The sequence below is a fragment of the Meleagris gallopavo genome, chromosome 2 (assembly GCF_000146605.3).
Source record: "Meleagris gallopavo isolate NT-WF06-2002-E0010 breed Aviagen turkey brand Nicholas breeding stock chromosome 2, Turkey_5.1, whole genome shotgun sequence".
NCBI classification, from domain to species: Eukaryota; Metazoa; Chordata; class Aves; order Galliformes; family Phasianidae; genus Meleagris; species Meleagris gallopavo.
Window position 1 is genome coordinate 50,893,054 of NC_015012.2, and position 13,362 is coordinate 50,906,415.

Consider the following 13,362-nt stretch of genomic DNA (forward strand, 5'->3'; position numbering starts at 1 on the left):
TCAAGCAGCAGTCTTTATATATATATATATATTTATATATATATATATATATTTATCAATAACAAAGCTGGTGCAAGTGAAATTTACTAGAAAATTGAAGGGGCTAGAAAAGGAAAGGAAAGAGGAAAAGCACCTTTATTCAAGCCAGTTTACACTATCTTACTGGGATAGTTAACTTTCTTCTCTGTAAGTCATCCTTGACTGATGTACTGTCTGATATGTGATTTACAGCATGATTGCATCTGAATTGGCCCAGAGATCTGATAGGATCACAGAATGTCCAGGGTAGACAATTGACTGGGCCCAACTCTACTCCTACTATCTTTTGATAAAAGGTTGCTTCTAGCTGGAGGGACATCACTTTTAGATTAGATTAAAAATAGACAGTTTTGGTATGAAGTATATTTTAAAAGTTTCAGACTTGATTTTGTGCTAGCTTAAAATGATGTAATTCAGCAGTAACTTCACTGCAGTGCCAGTATAACTGGAATCAGATAACACTGCTCTTTTCGTTCCTAATAAATTATCTGAATATAGTGGAGGAAGGTTATTTCCAAACTGCAGAGATGCATTCAGGTGTGACTGTATGCCTTACCTGAGGGATTCCTTTACCTCGTGTCATTTTTCAAGTGAATCTCTTCTCCATTTTGCCAAATTCTTCAAACAGAACATAGCATAATGTATTTATGGAGAGTCTATCTCTTGGGCAAGCTGAAGCAGTGGAAATTGCCTGTAGAAAATTGAAACCCTGATAATTGATTTTGCTTGCTCTTAAGATTTCAAAAGACTTGAATCTTTCCAGGAATAAATCAAAAACTGTTTAGTAGCAAACCATGGGGGACTCCTCCAGTTTCTTAGACTGGTTTCCTCACTAAAACTCAGAAATTATATTCTTACTGATGTAGATTAAGAATTAAATTATTTGCTTAAATTAGTTATGTCTAATGCCTATTGGGATTTTCTGTGTCAGCCAATTTGGCTGTGTTATTAACTGCCATTTGTAGCCAGGATCTCTGAGTTGTAAAGATGAAACCTGGCAAACCTTAGGTATATGACAAACCCTTCAGGCCATAAAATCTTATTAGAAGGCAAATCATAACCTCTCAACCCTTTTGAGATTGATTTGGAACTAGGAAATCTGCAGAAAATTGATGCTGTATGGAGCACCTGCTTTATGCATGTAAATAAATGTAAATATCTTTTTTTTTTTTTTTTTCCCATAGGACTCAGCAGGAGAGAAATGATTCCCAAGAGGTCACCATGCAAAATGTCTGCCAGGTACAGATGTTTACAACACTTCTATAGAACTAAATTAAACCCAGTGGAGATCTGTTTTGACAGACCTGGCATTGGGTCCTCATAGGATTCTTCTCACAACACTCTGTTCCCACAGCAGGGGAACGCTGCTTGACTCAGCAAGCTTCTGGCTTCTAGACCACTGCATACACAACAGTGTGCTTTTGTGACTCAAGACCTTTGTGAGAGTTGTGTCTGAACCACAGTATTCATATATGTTATACTTTTGTCATATATCTTACATATATGCTTGTTACTATACTATATGGTTTATTATTACGGAATAAGAGCATTATGCAAATGTACAGAAGTACAGAGATATTATGGCACATAATGGTTTAAACAGAATGGAATTTTATTTCCAATATAATTAGGAGAAGCAGTAGTGCAACAGGAATTGACTCAGCCCAGGTATAATATAATATGAAAGACTTGCATCTGCCCAAAAATAGATTAAAAACTGCTAAGCAGGAAAACTGCTTCAAACATCAAATTGTTAGCAAGTTTTCTTTGCTAAAAGCCAGGAATTACTCTCTCCCTGCTACAGAGCTGGTCATGAAGTGTCAGGCCATGGTGGTTCTGCTGCAATCCACATCCACATGAACGACATGACCAGGAGCAGTTGTCTCTAGATTTTCTTGTACTGTTGGCAAGCAGAAGCATGTGGAGCAGAGCAGCTACTATTTGCAGAGGGTTGCAAAACGCATGCTTGTTTCTACAGGCCAAAATCCAGTAGATCCCTTACAGTCATTGGGATCTGCATATACTGCTACTCACATGCTCAGGACCAAGGATTTTATTTTTCCATTTCCTGACTTCCTTATTGCATTAATGAGAACAATTCAGAACATGTAGCTTTGGATTTATTGTAGCTAATATTTATAAGGATAGCCCCAACTAATTTCCTGTTATCAGTACTCTCCAACATCTCCAGCACACAACCAAGTTGTCATTGTGCATGAATCCTTGCAAGCTATTGAGGTGTGACAACAGTTCGTGTGCGTGCTATTTGTTGCAAAAATGAGTGAATACATAATAGTCTTACCATGACTGGTGAAAGAATAGGTGATGTGGAACTTGTCTTGCCTTCTGTTTACCAAGGAGTTGGCAACTTTCCGCAACTCATCTGTTGCTTAGTTCCTTGGTAGATCAATTATTCACTTTGATCACAGAAAGGAAAATGAAGAAGGGGCTGGAGCAGAATTCTCGATTCAAAACAGAAGGAGCACAAGAAGCCTATACACTCTTATCTTCTCTTATATTTGGTTTGCTCACTCTGCTGTATCACAAACAACCATAGTTTTATCTTCTCTCAAAACATGCGCAGTCAGTTTCCAGTTCTTCCAAAAGATTCCCAGCATTTCAAGCACCTTTTCTTTGTCCTAAAATCTGTGACTTCCTTAAAAGCACCGCTGAGCTACCATCAGTTTCTAAAGAAGGTTTAAAGAACCTGTTTTTTCTTTAAGCCACATAGCCCACATATCTCCAGATTATATGAGCTGCCTTTTCCAAGCAAGCAGATAACTATCTCCACAAAGGAGGACCTCTAGACCTCTGAAGAGAAAGACCAGGATGCTCTCAACATATCAAACACCTCCAAGCCAGTACTTCTGGATATTGAGCTGCCAGGTGCTGTTCTCTCACAACCACATGAATCAGATATTGCTACAAAACATTTCTAGATCCTCCAGTGCCACACAATGGATCAGTTTAAAAAATTACTCCAAATTGTTGTAGTATATACTTATTTTTCCTCCTATTGTTGCTCCGAGCTTTATTATTTTCCACTGGAGTCAAAGTCCTATTTCTGTTCTCATAGCACTGCCTGACTCTTCCAGCACCAGCCTATTGCTTCCCAGTTGTTTGCATTTTTATACATTAAACTGACCTACATCTCTCCCTTGGGAGTAAGCAGCAGATGGTCCTTAGGCCATCTGGCATCTCAAGATGCTGCCTGAGTGACTTGTGGGCCACAGCAGTGGGAGATGCTGGTTGCTGAATAAACAGCACGCAGCTGAACTCCCTGGGGAGTGCTTGGCTGTTTATACAAACAACTTCAGGCCAGAGCGAGCCTGCACGGTAACACGAAGAAAGTAGGTCAGGCAGGTTACCTTGGCAGCAACAAAAACATTTATTTGAGACCTCCTCGATTCAAAGGGAGGACTACACCAGCCATCTCTCCTAGCATTCCAATCACTGAAATATGGTGGCTGGGGTTGGATTATTTGCCCCGTGAGGTGGCTGGAGAAGGTGAGATGTTCAGCCTGGAGAGGGGAGAGCTTTGAGAGCTCCAAACTGCAGCCCCAAATAACCTATGAGATTAACAAGAAGACAGATAGAGGCTTTCTATAGGGGTGTAGGTGGGAGGACAGGAAACTGAAACAAGAAGGTTCAACCTAGATATGAGGAGAAACCTTTTCACCTTGAGGACAGTCAAGCAGCAGGACAGGTTGCCCAGAGAGGTCACGCAGTCTCTTAATACTAAAACTTAATACAGGCCTTGAGAGCCTTGGTCTGAATTCATAGCTAACCTTGCTTTGAGGAAGAGGTTGGATGAGAGACCTCCAGTGGTCTTCCTGTGAGTTTATGACCACGAATCAGTCAGGTTTATAACAAATCCAGCCCAGATCCCAGGTTGCAAAGGGCAGTCAAAGTGTGAGCTCACATTGTTGAAAGCCATCCCAGTCTTCCTGGTGTAGACAGAAGACTTAGAGTCTGACCAGACCATGTTTAATAAAGATAAATTTCACAGAGCACAACACATCAAATCCTTGACGGACTAAGACTTAGCTTTCAAGAGTAGCAGTTGTATTTGAATCCTTCCTGTATCTCTTCTTTCTAAGGGCCTGAGTTTCCGACCTCTCGTGCTATCTCTGTCAGAGAAGGGAATAGCCAACATAGCTGGGTTATACTGCCAACTAGCAGGCAGCCTCCCTGCTCGCCTATCACAGCCAGTCCCCTGCACAGGGTGCAGTTGGGCTCGGCAGTGGTTGTTCCTGCTGTGTCACTCTCTCCTTCCCCCTTGCTTGGTCTTCTTGGTGGCAGGATTATAATCCAGTGTCCTGCTGCTGTCGTGCCCTGGTTTGAGCTTTCTGCCTGACTTCTGCCTGCACTTCTCTTTGCTCTGGTAAGTCTGACAAACAGCTTCCCTGCTGTTACTGCTGGTGGCATGGCACAAGGATTTTAATCTAAGTGCTTCCCTTTGAGACAGTCAGTCCAATTTCCTTGGAATAGCCTTAAAAGCCTGAGCACTGTGTGGCATACGAAGAAAACAGCGAGCACGGGAGGCCATTGGTGAAAGGACGAAATGCTTCTCTAATGAGCGATAAAAAAAATGTAAGCTGACTTGGTAGAGCTCGCTTTTGGGTGCAAATAGAGGCTATGGCTGTGACAACAAAAACTGATGAAGACTCAGATGCCACATGAAACACAAGACAGGTGACATCAGAAAGTCTCTGGGTCTGGGGTTTCTTCATGCCTGTAAGAAAATATGCCACCAAACGACTAGTTTTGTTTGATTTTGTACTAGAGAATCATGCATAAATCACAATGCTATTCAACTGCAGCACATAGTTGATAAAACTGATTTTGTCATAGTGTTCTGAAGTAACATATAGAACAGCCTTTAGGCTATAAGAAGGCACTTCTGTATTTCTGGAGGGTAATTGGAGCTACACCTCTGCTGGCCATTTCAGGGTTTAATGCTTGCTGCTTTGAGGTGTTATGTAGTTCAGTCTGGTGATATGCTGAAGTGAAGCTTTAGGTTTTATTGGCATATGCTGCCTGGTGTAATTATATGGAACATTTTGTTTTAGGGAACTTACATGTGTGAGTATGTGAATTTTGAGCAGAAAGTGCGAAATACTATTCCCCATTTTAGAAGTGCTTAAAATAACTCCTGGCTGCAGAGCAGGTGCCATGTGTCTTTCTGTTGGATACATGGGGAGGCAGGTGCTAAATATAGGCGAATTAGTAAACCCTCCAGAAGTTCAGATTGCAAGAAGGGAAGGACAAAGAAATTCCTGTGAGAAGGAAGGGTAAAAGTTCTGTTCAAAATAAAAAATAAATATTGTGACAGCATGCAAGCCCAAGTTCAAGACCTGTGTTTTATGCTCAGTTTGTGCTGGGCTAAAGCCTCCAGTTACAGCAGCAGTTCCACCCCAGCAGTGCAAGGAGGGCTGGCACAGGGCACTGTGTGGGGTGGTTTGTCCGGCAGCAGGAACACAGCTCCTGCATCTCTGTTAAATCAGGCATGGGCTTTTGCTTCACAAGCCTTTTGCTTTGGAAGCACTGATGGAAATCTAAGCACAGTGAACGTAGATTGTGCCATACATGTGAAATACTAAGGGATACAGTCAGATCTAAACCAACTCAGCACATTACCTAACTGAACTTGCACACTTTTTTTCTGTTGCCTCTGGTTATGCTGCGTGTTTGCCCCATTTGTGCATCATCTCACCCAACATGCTGACAGCGTCAGCCCCAGGCACCAGTCTCACTGCAGGGCAACAGGTCTGGCCAGGAGTCCTCCTATAGAAAGGCATCAGCCTGTGCCTGGCATCAGTCACCTCCCACCCAAGGCTGGGGCAGTGTTCCAAGGAGGTCTGTCCTTCTCTTTGGTTATGCTGAGTGTCTACTGAGGGAGGAGAGGAATGGAGAAGAGGCTCTTCCACAGTCAGCACGGGTAGGCAGTAGGCTCTCAGGGTGCTTCCTAGAGGAGGAAGACCATCCCTGCAGCTAGGCCCTGGGTCTTCCTAGCTAGGCAGCCAAGTGCTCCGTTGCCATCACTTCCTCCTAGCTGTGACTTCCAATGCTGTTCCCTCAGACTCCAGCCTGGTTTTCTCTAACTTTGCTGATGATGAGGACAAGCTTAAGGTTTCACACTTAAACTCAGAATCAAAATGAAACACACACACACCTAAGGTCTGAGCTTGAAAGTTCGACTGGCTATCTCAAGCAGACACAGAGCTAAAAACTGCAAGGCTGATGTAGAAACAATATTGTATGGTTGTATTATTTTCTCAATCGAAGGAATATCTGTAGGGAGCAACTGTGACTGTCTGGAATCAAACTTACATGCAAAATGTCAGGGCTGAGAGAGATACTGATCTCAGGGTTGTGAAATGAGTCCGGGGTTTGGGAGTGCAGGAGGAAAAGAGTAAACAAGACCAAACACTCAGAGTCAATCAACTGACTGGTCAGTCCTAGCCCTCACCATAAAATTAGCTAAGGCCTCGCGTATGTGGAAACAAGATTGATGGCAGTAGAGTCACAGAAGCCAAGAGGCAGAGTCAAAAATTGGGCTCTGTCTCCTTTGCCTCAGTCTATTGGAAGTTAAGGAACTGAAGAATTTCTCTGCTGGAATGAGTCACCTAATTTTTAGACATTACTATGGGACAGCAGTAATGTGAATACTTTGGGATTTTGTTACATTGGCATTGTAAGTCTTTTATGGCCTGATAAGACAGAACTCCCGATGCATATCAAGGTTAAATAGGTTGGAGCAAGAGCAGGACTGGGGATTACTGCAGTAAAATTTCCCATTGCCAAAGGCTGTTTTCAGAAGATGAGAGATGTTCTGTCTTCCTGAATATAAACTCTCTCACACTGTGGAATCCATTACACAAAACAAGGTGCTAAGTCTTAGCAGACATTGTGTTCATGCTGAAAGCAGTTATCAGATCTCTGATTTAGCCTATAGGAGAATGAAAGAAAATGCTAAAATACTTGCTTGTCTGTGTAAACATGATCCCCAGTATGATACAGCAAGTAACAGCTCTTGAGTCACTGTGTATTTCTGTGATTCCTGTCTGCTTACCATTTCAGGCTGGTGGCCTTAACCTCAGCACATGTAAATTGCTGTGGTTTCAGAAACTTATAACTAATCCCCTTGTAATCAGAAATGATATGGATTATACCAGGGAAGATTTCCTGTGAGGTCAACTTTTCTTTTGTTTGTTTCCAAACATTCAGTTTCTCTTCAGTTCACCCACATGTTTCACTTACAACTGAGAAACACTGTTTAAACTCAATCATTGTTGCTGATTTAAAGCCTACTGTGTTTGTAGACAGACTTAGTGATTCACTTAGGAGGAAAACCTTAGCCAGATGGCGCTGCTTCATGAGTGACGCTGTTAAGACTTGGAAGAGATCCACCAGCCAGCATGATGACATGGCTGATGGGAGTAGGGAGTAGGACTTCACTCCAAGGAGCCATGATATGGGCTAGGGTCAGGACTAGGTCTGTGGTGCATTCAGGGATAGATACAACTTGCAAATCTACCAGCAATTTTCTAGTGATGGGGCAGGTCCATGGGCAAGCAGGGAAGCCCTGCTGATTCATTCAGGTCTGGGACAAAGCAAATAGAGGCTGAAGATATGTGTGGATGTGTCTGGGATCTTTCTGTGATGGAGGGGGCTAGTGTTATGCCCATAGCTGAAAAGCAGCTCCCAAGGGATAGCAGGGCCAGGTTCTGGTTTCCAGCACTCTTCACAAGAGCTCCTAGTGGAGAAGAGCTGACCTGGGACAGAGCCAGCCCAGTTCACATCTTCAACAAGACTTCAGGCGTGCACTAAGAGTCCTGACAGCAAGAACATCAACATGTGCCTTCTTACAGAGAGAGGGAGCTAGGCAGAAGAGAAATTCATGTTTGGGAGTGAAGCATCTGTGATCTGATTATCCTTCTGTGTTGAACATATTACAAAACAACTTGGCTTAAATTGGGGATATATTTCACAAAAAAAAAAAAATTTCTGTCTAGACAAGAGCTGATGATCCTGGATTTTCTAGCTGATTGATCGCCAATTGCCAATTATCTCAAACTAATGAATACAATTGTAAATACTAGTCTGAACATGTCAGAAACAAAAACATATTTTGCAGAGCTTCTAGTTTAGCATTTATAATAATATTACTGAAGCTTATTTATAATATTACTGGAATTAATTGGCTGTCAATTAATGCTAGTTAAAACAAGATCACAAACTTCCACCTAACCTGAAATTGCTCATGTAAGGTCTAATCTTTCAATATAAATTAAAGTCAATAAGACACCAAAACTGACTGTTGTAAGTTTACAATCACTTTTCAGACCATGCCAAATGTAGGAAATCAGATGTATCTGCCTAATGGGGGACAATGAAACCATGTCCAACTGTCTTTCCAAGTCATTATTGTTGGTAAGTTGTGGTTAGAGGACTGCTGGGGCAAGGTTCTGTAGATATCAGTTTTCAGGCACATCATGAGTCCCACTCAAAGCTTTCAAATATAGTCTCAACTGAACTGCGTTAGAGATGATTAAATGTAATATTTGAGTACCATATCCGTAAGCCTGATCAAATAGCTCACCAATCAAATCTTGAAAAATATTAGCCTTAGTTGTGACAGTCACTGCAGCACTGAGAACCACTTTAACTGGGGAGATTTTAACAATGAACACGATGTTATATATTACAATAAATTACAACTCTGTTATCATATACTGCCTTTGGCCAAGTTTGTTTATGATTCTGAAAGCTGCAGAAATTTAGACACCATAGAAAATATACGTTACAGCCAACTGAACAGGAAACAAAATGCTTCTCAGTTAGCTCCATATTTTCAAAACAAGTTATCTTTTCAAAAGTAACAAAGCAGCCTCCTTAGATCTTGCAAAGCAATATTCTTCCTGTCCTTTGTCCCCACTAAGTACCTGACTGACATTATTGTGAATCATATCATTACAAGAAGGAATGCTGAAACACATCTGGATCACTGGGAGCCTCTGATGTTGTGGAGAAACATGATTAAATAGAAGGCACTACTTCTAGAGCAGCCCTCGTAAAATACATAATATAGTTAGTGTATATAAAGTAACAAAACTTATTTTACTTTTTTAGTGTTAATTATTAATATATATTAAAAAAAGAAAGCACCAAAGCCATAAAACTGGTGGAGTATATGACCTTGTTTTTGTGAAACTAATGCATCAGTCTGGTTTGATGGCAGTGACTCCAGTTCTTAGAGAGCTCTCAAGTGTTCATCACAGATTTTTGGTGAAATTTTACTCTTCCCATGTTTCATCCTCGAAAACAGTTGTTGAAAAATGTATGTACCAGCAGAAAGCAATGATATGAGGAAGGCATGACTGCAAAGTGATTTTCTCTGGTAAAAGAGGGATTATGAAAGTCTGGTAAGGAGACATGATCAAATTTTGAATTGCAACTCTATATGTTTCACTTGAAAATTCACAAGGAATATATTTACATTGACTGAAAATGGAGTTGCAAATGAACCTAAAAAACAATATTATTTTTTTTTGTTGCTAGTTTTAAAATTCCTTTATACAAAATAGAAAAGCACAACTGCATATTCTTGCTGTTCACAAGAGTGTGTGTAGCCAGTGTATCAAAACCCATGACCGTATCTGCCATCACTATGAGCTGGCACAGCGCTGTGCCCCCATGGGGCTGGTAGCGCTCTGATGTTCGGTTGGTGCTGAGGGGCCGGGCTGCCGCCATGCTGGCGTGGGGCTGGGGGAGGCCGCAGTGCCAGATGTGCCGGGCAGCATGCGGCCTGTGGGCTGCGGGTTGGGTGTGTCTGGAAAAACACAGTCTCCACTGCAAGTTGGGAGCCAATTATGTGACATTCAAACCAGAAACTACCATCGAACATCAATTTATGTTACACCTGGTTGATTTTACAGTGCTCTGATTTATTCCATGCTTTGTACTTTATCAAACAAGCTGTCAGCAACGCACTGCAAGTACAAGAGAAAGCTGGTTTGTAGTTGTTTATCTTATTATGAACTGTTGCTGTTACTATGTTACTGCCAGGCAAGGCCATTCACATATCAAGCACCATGCTGGGCTCTCCAAGAGCACAATTTTCAGTTCTCCAGTTTCTTCTAAAAACTTCCTTTTTCCTGATTATCGACTTAAGATGTGCTGATGGGTGAGAAACAGGAAATGAAAGTGATGCAAATCTGAAGTGAAGCTGCCCGTGTCGGTAGCCAGCATTGCAGGTGAAACTAATCAAGAAAAACAAGCAAGTGGCAAACTGTGTTCAGGGAAGGAAGTAGTATGGATGGCTCTGGTGCCGTTTTGTGCTTTGTCACTTGCAACAAGAGCAAGAGGTCATGTTTTGTCAGTGTTATCTTTCTGCAGGCTTCTCCTCTTGGCAGATGTAAAATTCACTTTTCTCCCAACAGGTAAATCAACTTGGTGATTTGTTTCAGCGTGTTGAATTCATCAAGCCAAAGTTAGAGGATGACCTGCCAAATCCCACACCAGATCACTCACATCCTGGTCAAGCCTTATGATCATTGAGAAGACTAATCTCTCTGCTTTTAAATTAACTCTGTTATTTTGCTGTCAGGTACTGCACCAAGCATGGAGAATGAACAGCTCACTGAGAAACAGCAGCAGGTTCCCACCTCACCTAGGCAGGACATCCAGGGGCAAAGCAAAGAGGAAGCTGTCCCCAGCTCGCAGCCCCTATCCCCCACAGACCAAACCATCTCCCATCCTGAGGTGGCCACGTGTGACATCTCGGAGGAGCTGAGCCGGCAACTGGAGGACATTATTAAAACCTATGGGTCTGCAGCCAGTCTGATGGAGAAGGAAGGCACTACACCAGGAACTGACAAGCCGGAGAAGGGAGATGTGGGCAGTATGGAGGATGCAGAGTATGAGGATGCAAATGAAGAAAGTGAGAAAGACAAACCAGCTCCTGGAGATGCTTCAAGAGCAAAGGAGCCCAGCGCCAGCAAGGAACAAAAGCTGGAGAAGAAAATCCTGAAAGGACTAGGCAAGTGCTTATGTACTTACATAGTTGCTCCACTAACAGAGCTAAAACCTCCCTGTACTTCACTCTTTCCCTTGTTAGGCCTCTGCTATGGCTGATAGGGACCACAAAAAACTACAGTGACTGTTATAACTTTATCTAATTGATAAAAATTGTCAGCAGTTACCCAAAAGATACAGTAGGTTTTATCAGACATTAATCCTTGTACAGAGATGAAAGCTTAGGATTTTATCACATGGCTGATAGACTAGTGGTCCACCCAAACTAGTGGCCAAAGATGCAAGTTTGAAGACACACTGAACAGTACTGCTTCTTACACAAACGGACATCTGATCTCTTGTTTATGCCTCTGTACATTCATTTATTTTCCTACTTCCTCAGGTATGACTTCTCACTGGTCATAACTGCGCTAATGGTGCTACTACGTGGAATGGCAGAGAGGGAAACTGCAGAACGAATTCACTGCTAGGGTCTCGTTATATTTTATTCAGCAGACTCATCACAAACTGTCTGCAATAAATCAATAAGCTTGTTCTCCCTAAGCACAGTCATTGGTCCTCTTGGCCACTTCAGGACCCTCTTAGCTGAGCTTAAAATTCTTTCTACCGGACAGCCACTAGAGAGCAATGTAGCTGCATCCCAGTCTAGCAAACGTGTAGTTTATTTCCACTTATACATAACTTCCACTGATTGTCATGCCTCTTTTCTGCATGAGAACTGAAACCCAACAGTATTCTAATCCTACAGAAAAATCACTGCAGAGTGTGCTTAAAGAAACAGGGCTCTTTTTCCAGATTCCTTGGACGTCCATGTAAAATACAGCTCCCCTGTTCCAATATCCTTGGCTGTGGTGCACTTGTTGGTACGTCTCCAAGATGAGTGGAAACACTACTAAAGTACAGTTCTCCAGCTGCACTTGCAACACTATTTACTCCATGATTGATTTTAGCTCCCTTGAATTTATTTATAACAGTGCTATAGGGATAACTTAGTCTGAAATAGTGGATTTTCTCCACAAGTAAACTTCTGGGCTGCACTAGAATTGAAATGGAAAGAATCTGTCCTAAAGATGAAGGTGAATTTTCCCTCCCAGTCTTTTGGGAAGAGGTACATATGGAAAAGTATGTCTAAGCCCATTATACCACAGCCATCCTCAGCTCCAGGGAAGCCAGGGACATTTTGTATTCTAAGAACAAGCAGTATTCAAGCTCTAGCTCATACTGAGGGCTGAAATGAATACCAAAAAGTATCAGCGTGGAAGCAATACATGACTCTCTACACAGTGATTTAGTGATGTATGCCAAGATAATTATTAGACTGTCTCTGGTATCCATATTCATTACACCAAGTCAGGGAAATGTTTTACACCACTCTCATATAACCCAAACCTGGCTATCCGAGTATGGGTTGAGCAGCACAAGAGTATCCCAGTTTCTGTCAGTTCACTCCTGCAAAGGAGTTACATATGCGACCCAGTCATGTTACAAAAATATTAAATGAAAAAAAAAAGATTATACAGGAAAAAGCCAATAATTTTTGCTGGAATAAAATACATTACTGAGGTATGAAATGGGAGAAAATTCAAGCATGATTGTTCTTACTGGGAGAAAATAAACAAGAGGAATTCACAGTAAAGATGGTCCCCTTCCTTCCAAAACACCCCTCTCCTCCCTGAGTTCATTCATAAAAAAACAAACATTCATAAAATACGATTCATACATAAAAACAAACACACAGCAATTTCATAACAGTATGTCATCTACAAACTATCTCTATCATCAAATCTCTGCTTCTTTTTAAGGAAAGGAAGCCACCCTACTGATGCAAAGCTTGAACAAGCTGAATACTCCAGAAGAGAAGCTGGAACTGTTATTCAAGAAGTATGCTGAGCTGGTGAGTACAGCACAGGTTCTCTCCTAACTGTTTAGAGAGGAACGCATAAGCACACACCATTCAGCACAGCCCAACCTCGCCTAGTAGAAGCATCTGTCCTTATAAAAAAAGTAATTGTCAGGGTTAAATAATGAATTATGAGTGAGAGAAGGGGGGAGGGAGTAAAAAGTCAGGAAAACAAGCTGGAATTTGAGTTGAATTTGGAAAGAGCTAAAAAATTGATAAGACAATATTTGTACTTAAAGATAAATCTGTGTAAATATTTCTGGCACAAGGAGGTATAACTGAAAGCATGGATTCACTGGGATGCTATATAGTCATAGCAACAAAAAAGGTCTTTATTAAATCTGTTTATTCACTTTTATTCTTAACATGTCTTTCATACATTT

At 41.6% G+C, this 13,362-nt stretch overlaps 1 protein-coding gene across 1 annotated transcript in view; it reads left to right on the forward strand.

Moving 5' to 3' along the window:
• The first annotated feature begins 4,194 nt into the window (after positions 1–4,194).
• Positions 4,195–13,362, forward strand: part of TXLNB (taxilin beta) — a 34,754-nt gene continuing 25,586 nt past the window's right edge. The window contains exons 1-3 of the mRNA XM_003204163.4: positions 4,195–4,423; positions 10,652–11,083; positions 12,882–12,973. Of these exons, the coding sequence (XP_003204211.1) occupies positions 10,666–11,083; positions 12,882–12,973 (510 nt within the window). The 5' untranslated portion in view covers positions 4,195–4,423; positions 10,652–10,665. The remainder of the gene's footprint in view (positions 4,424–10,651; positions 11,084–12,881; positions 12,974–13,362) is intronic.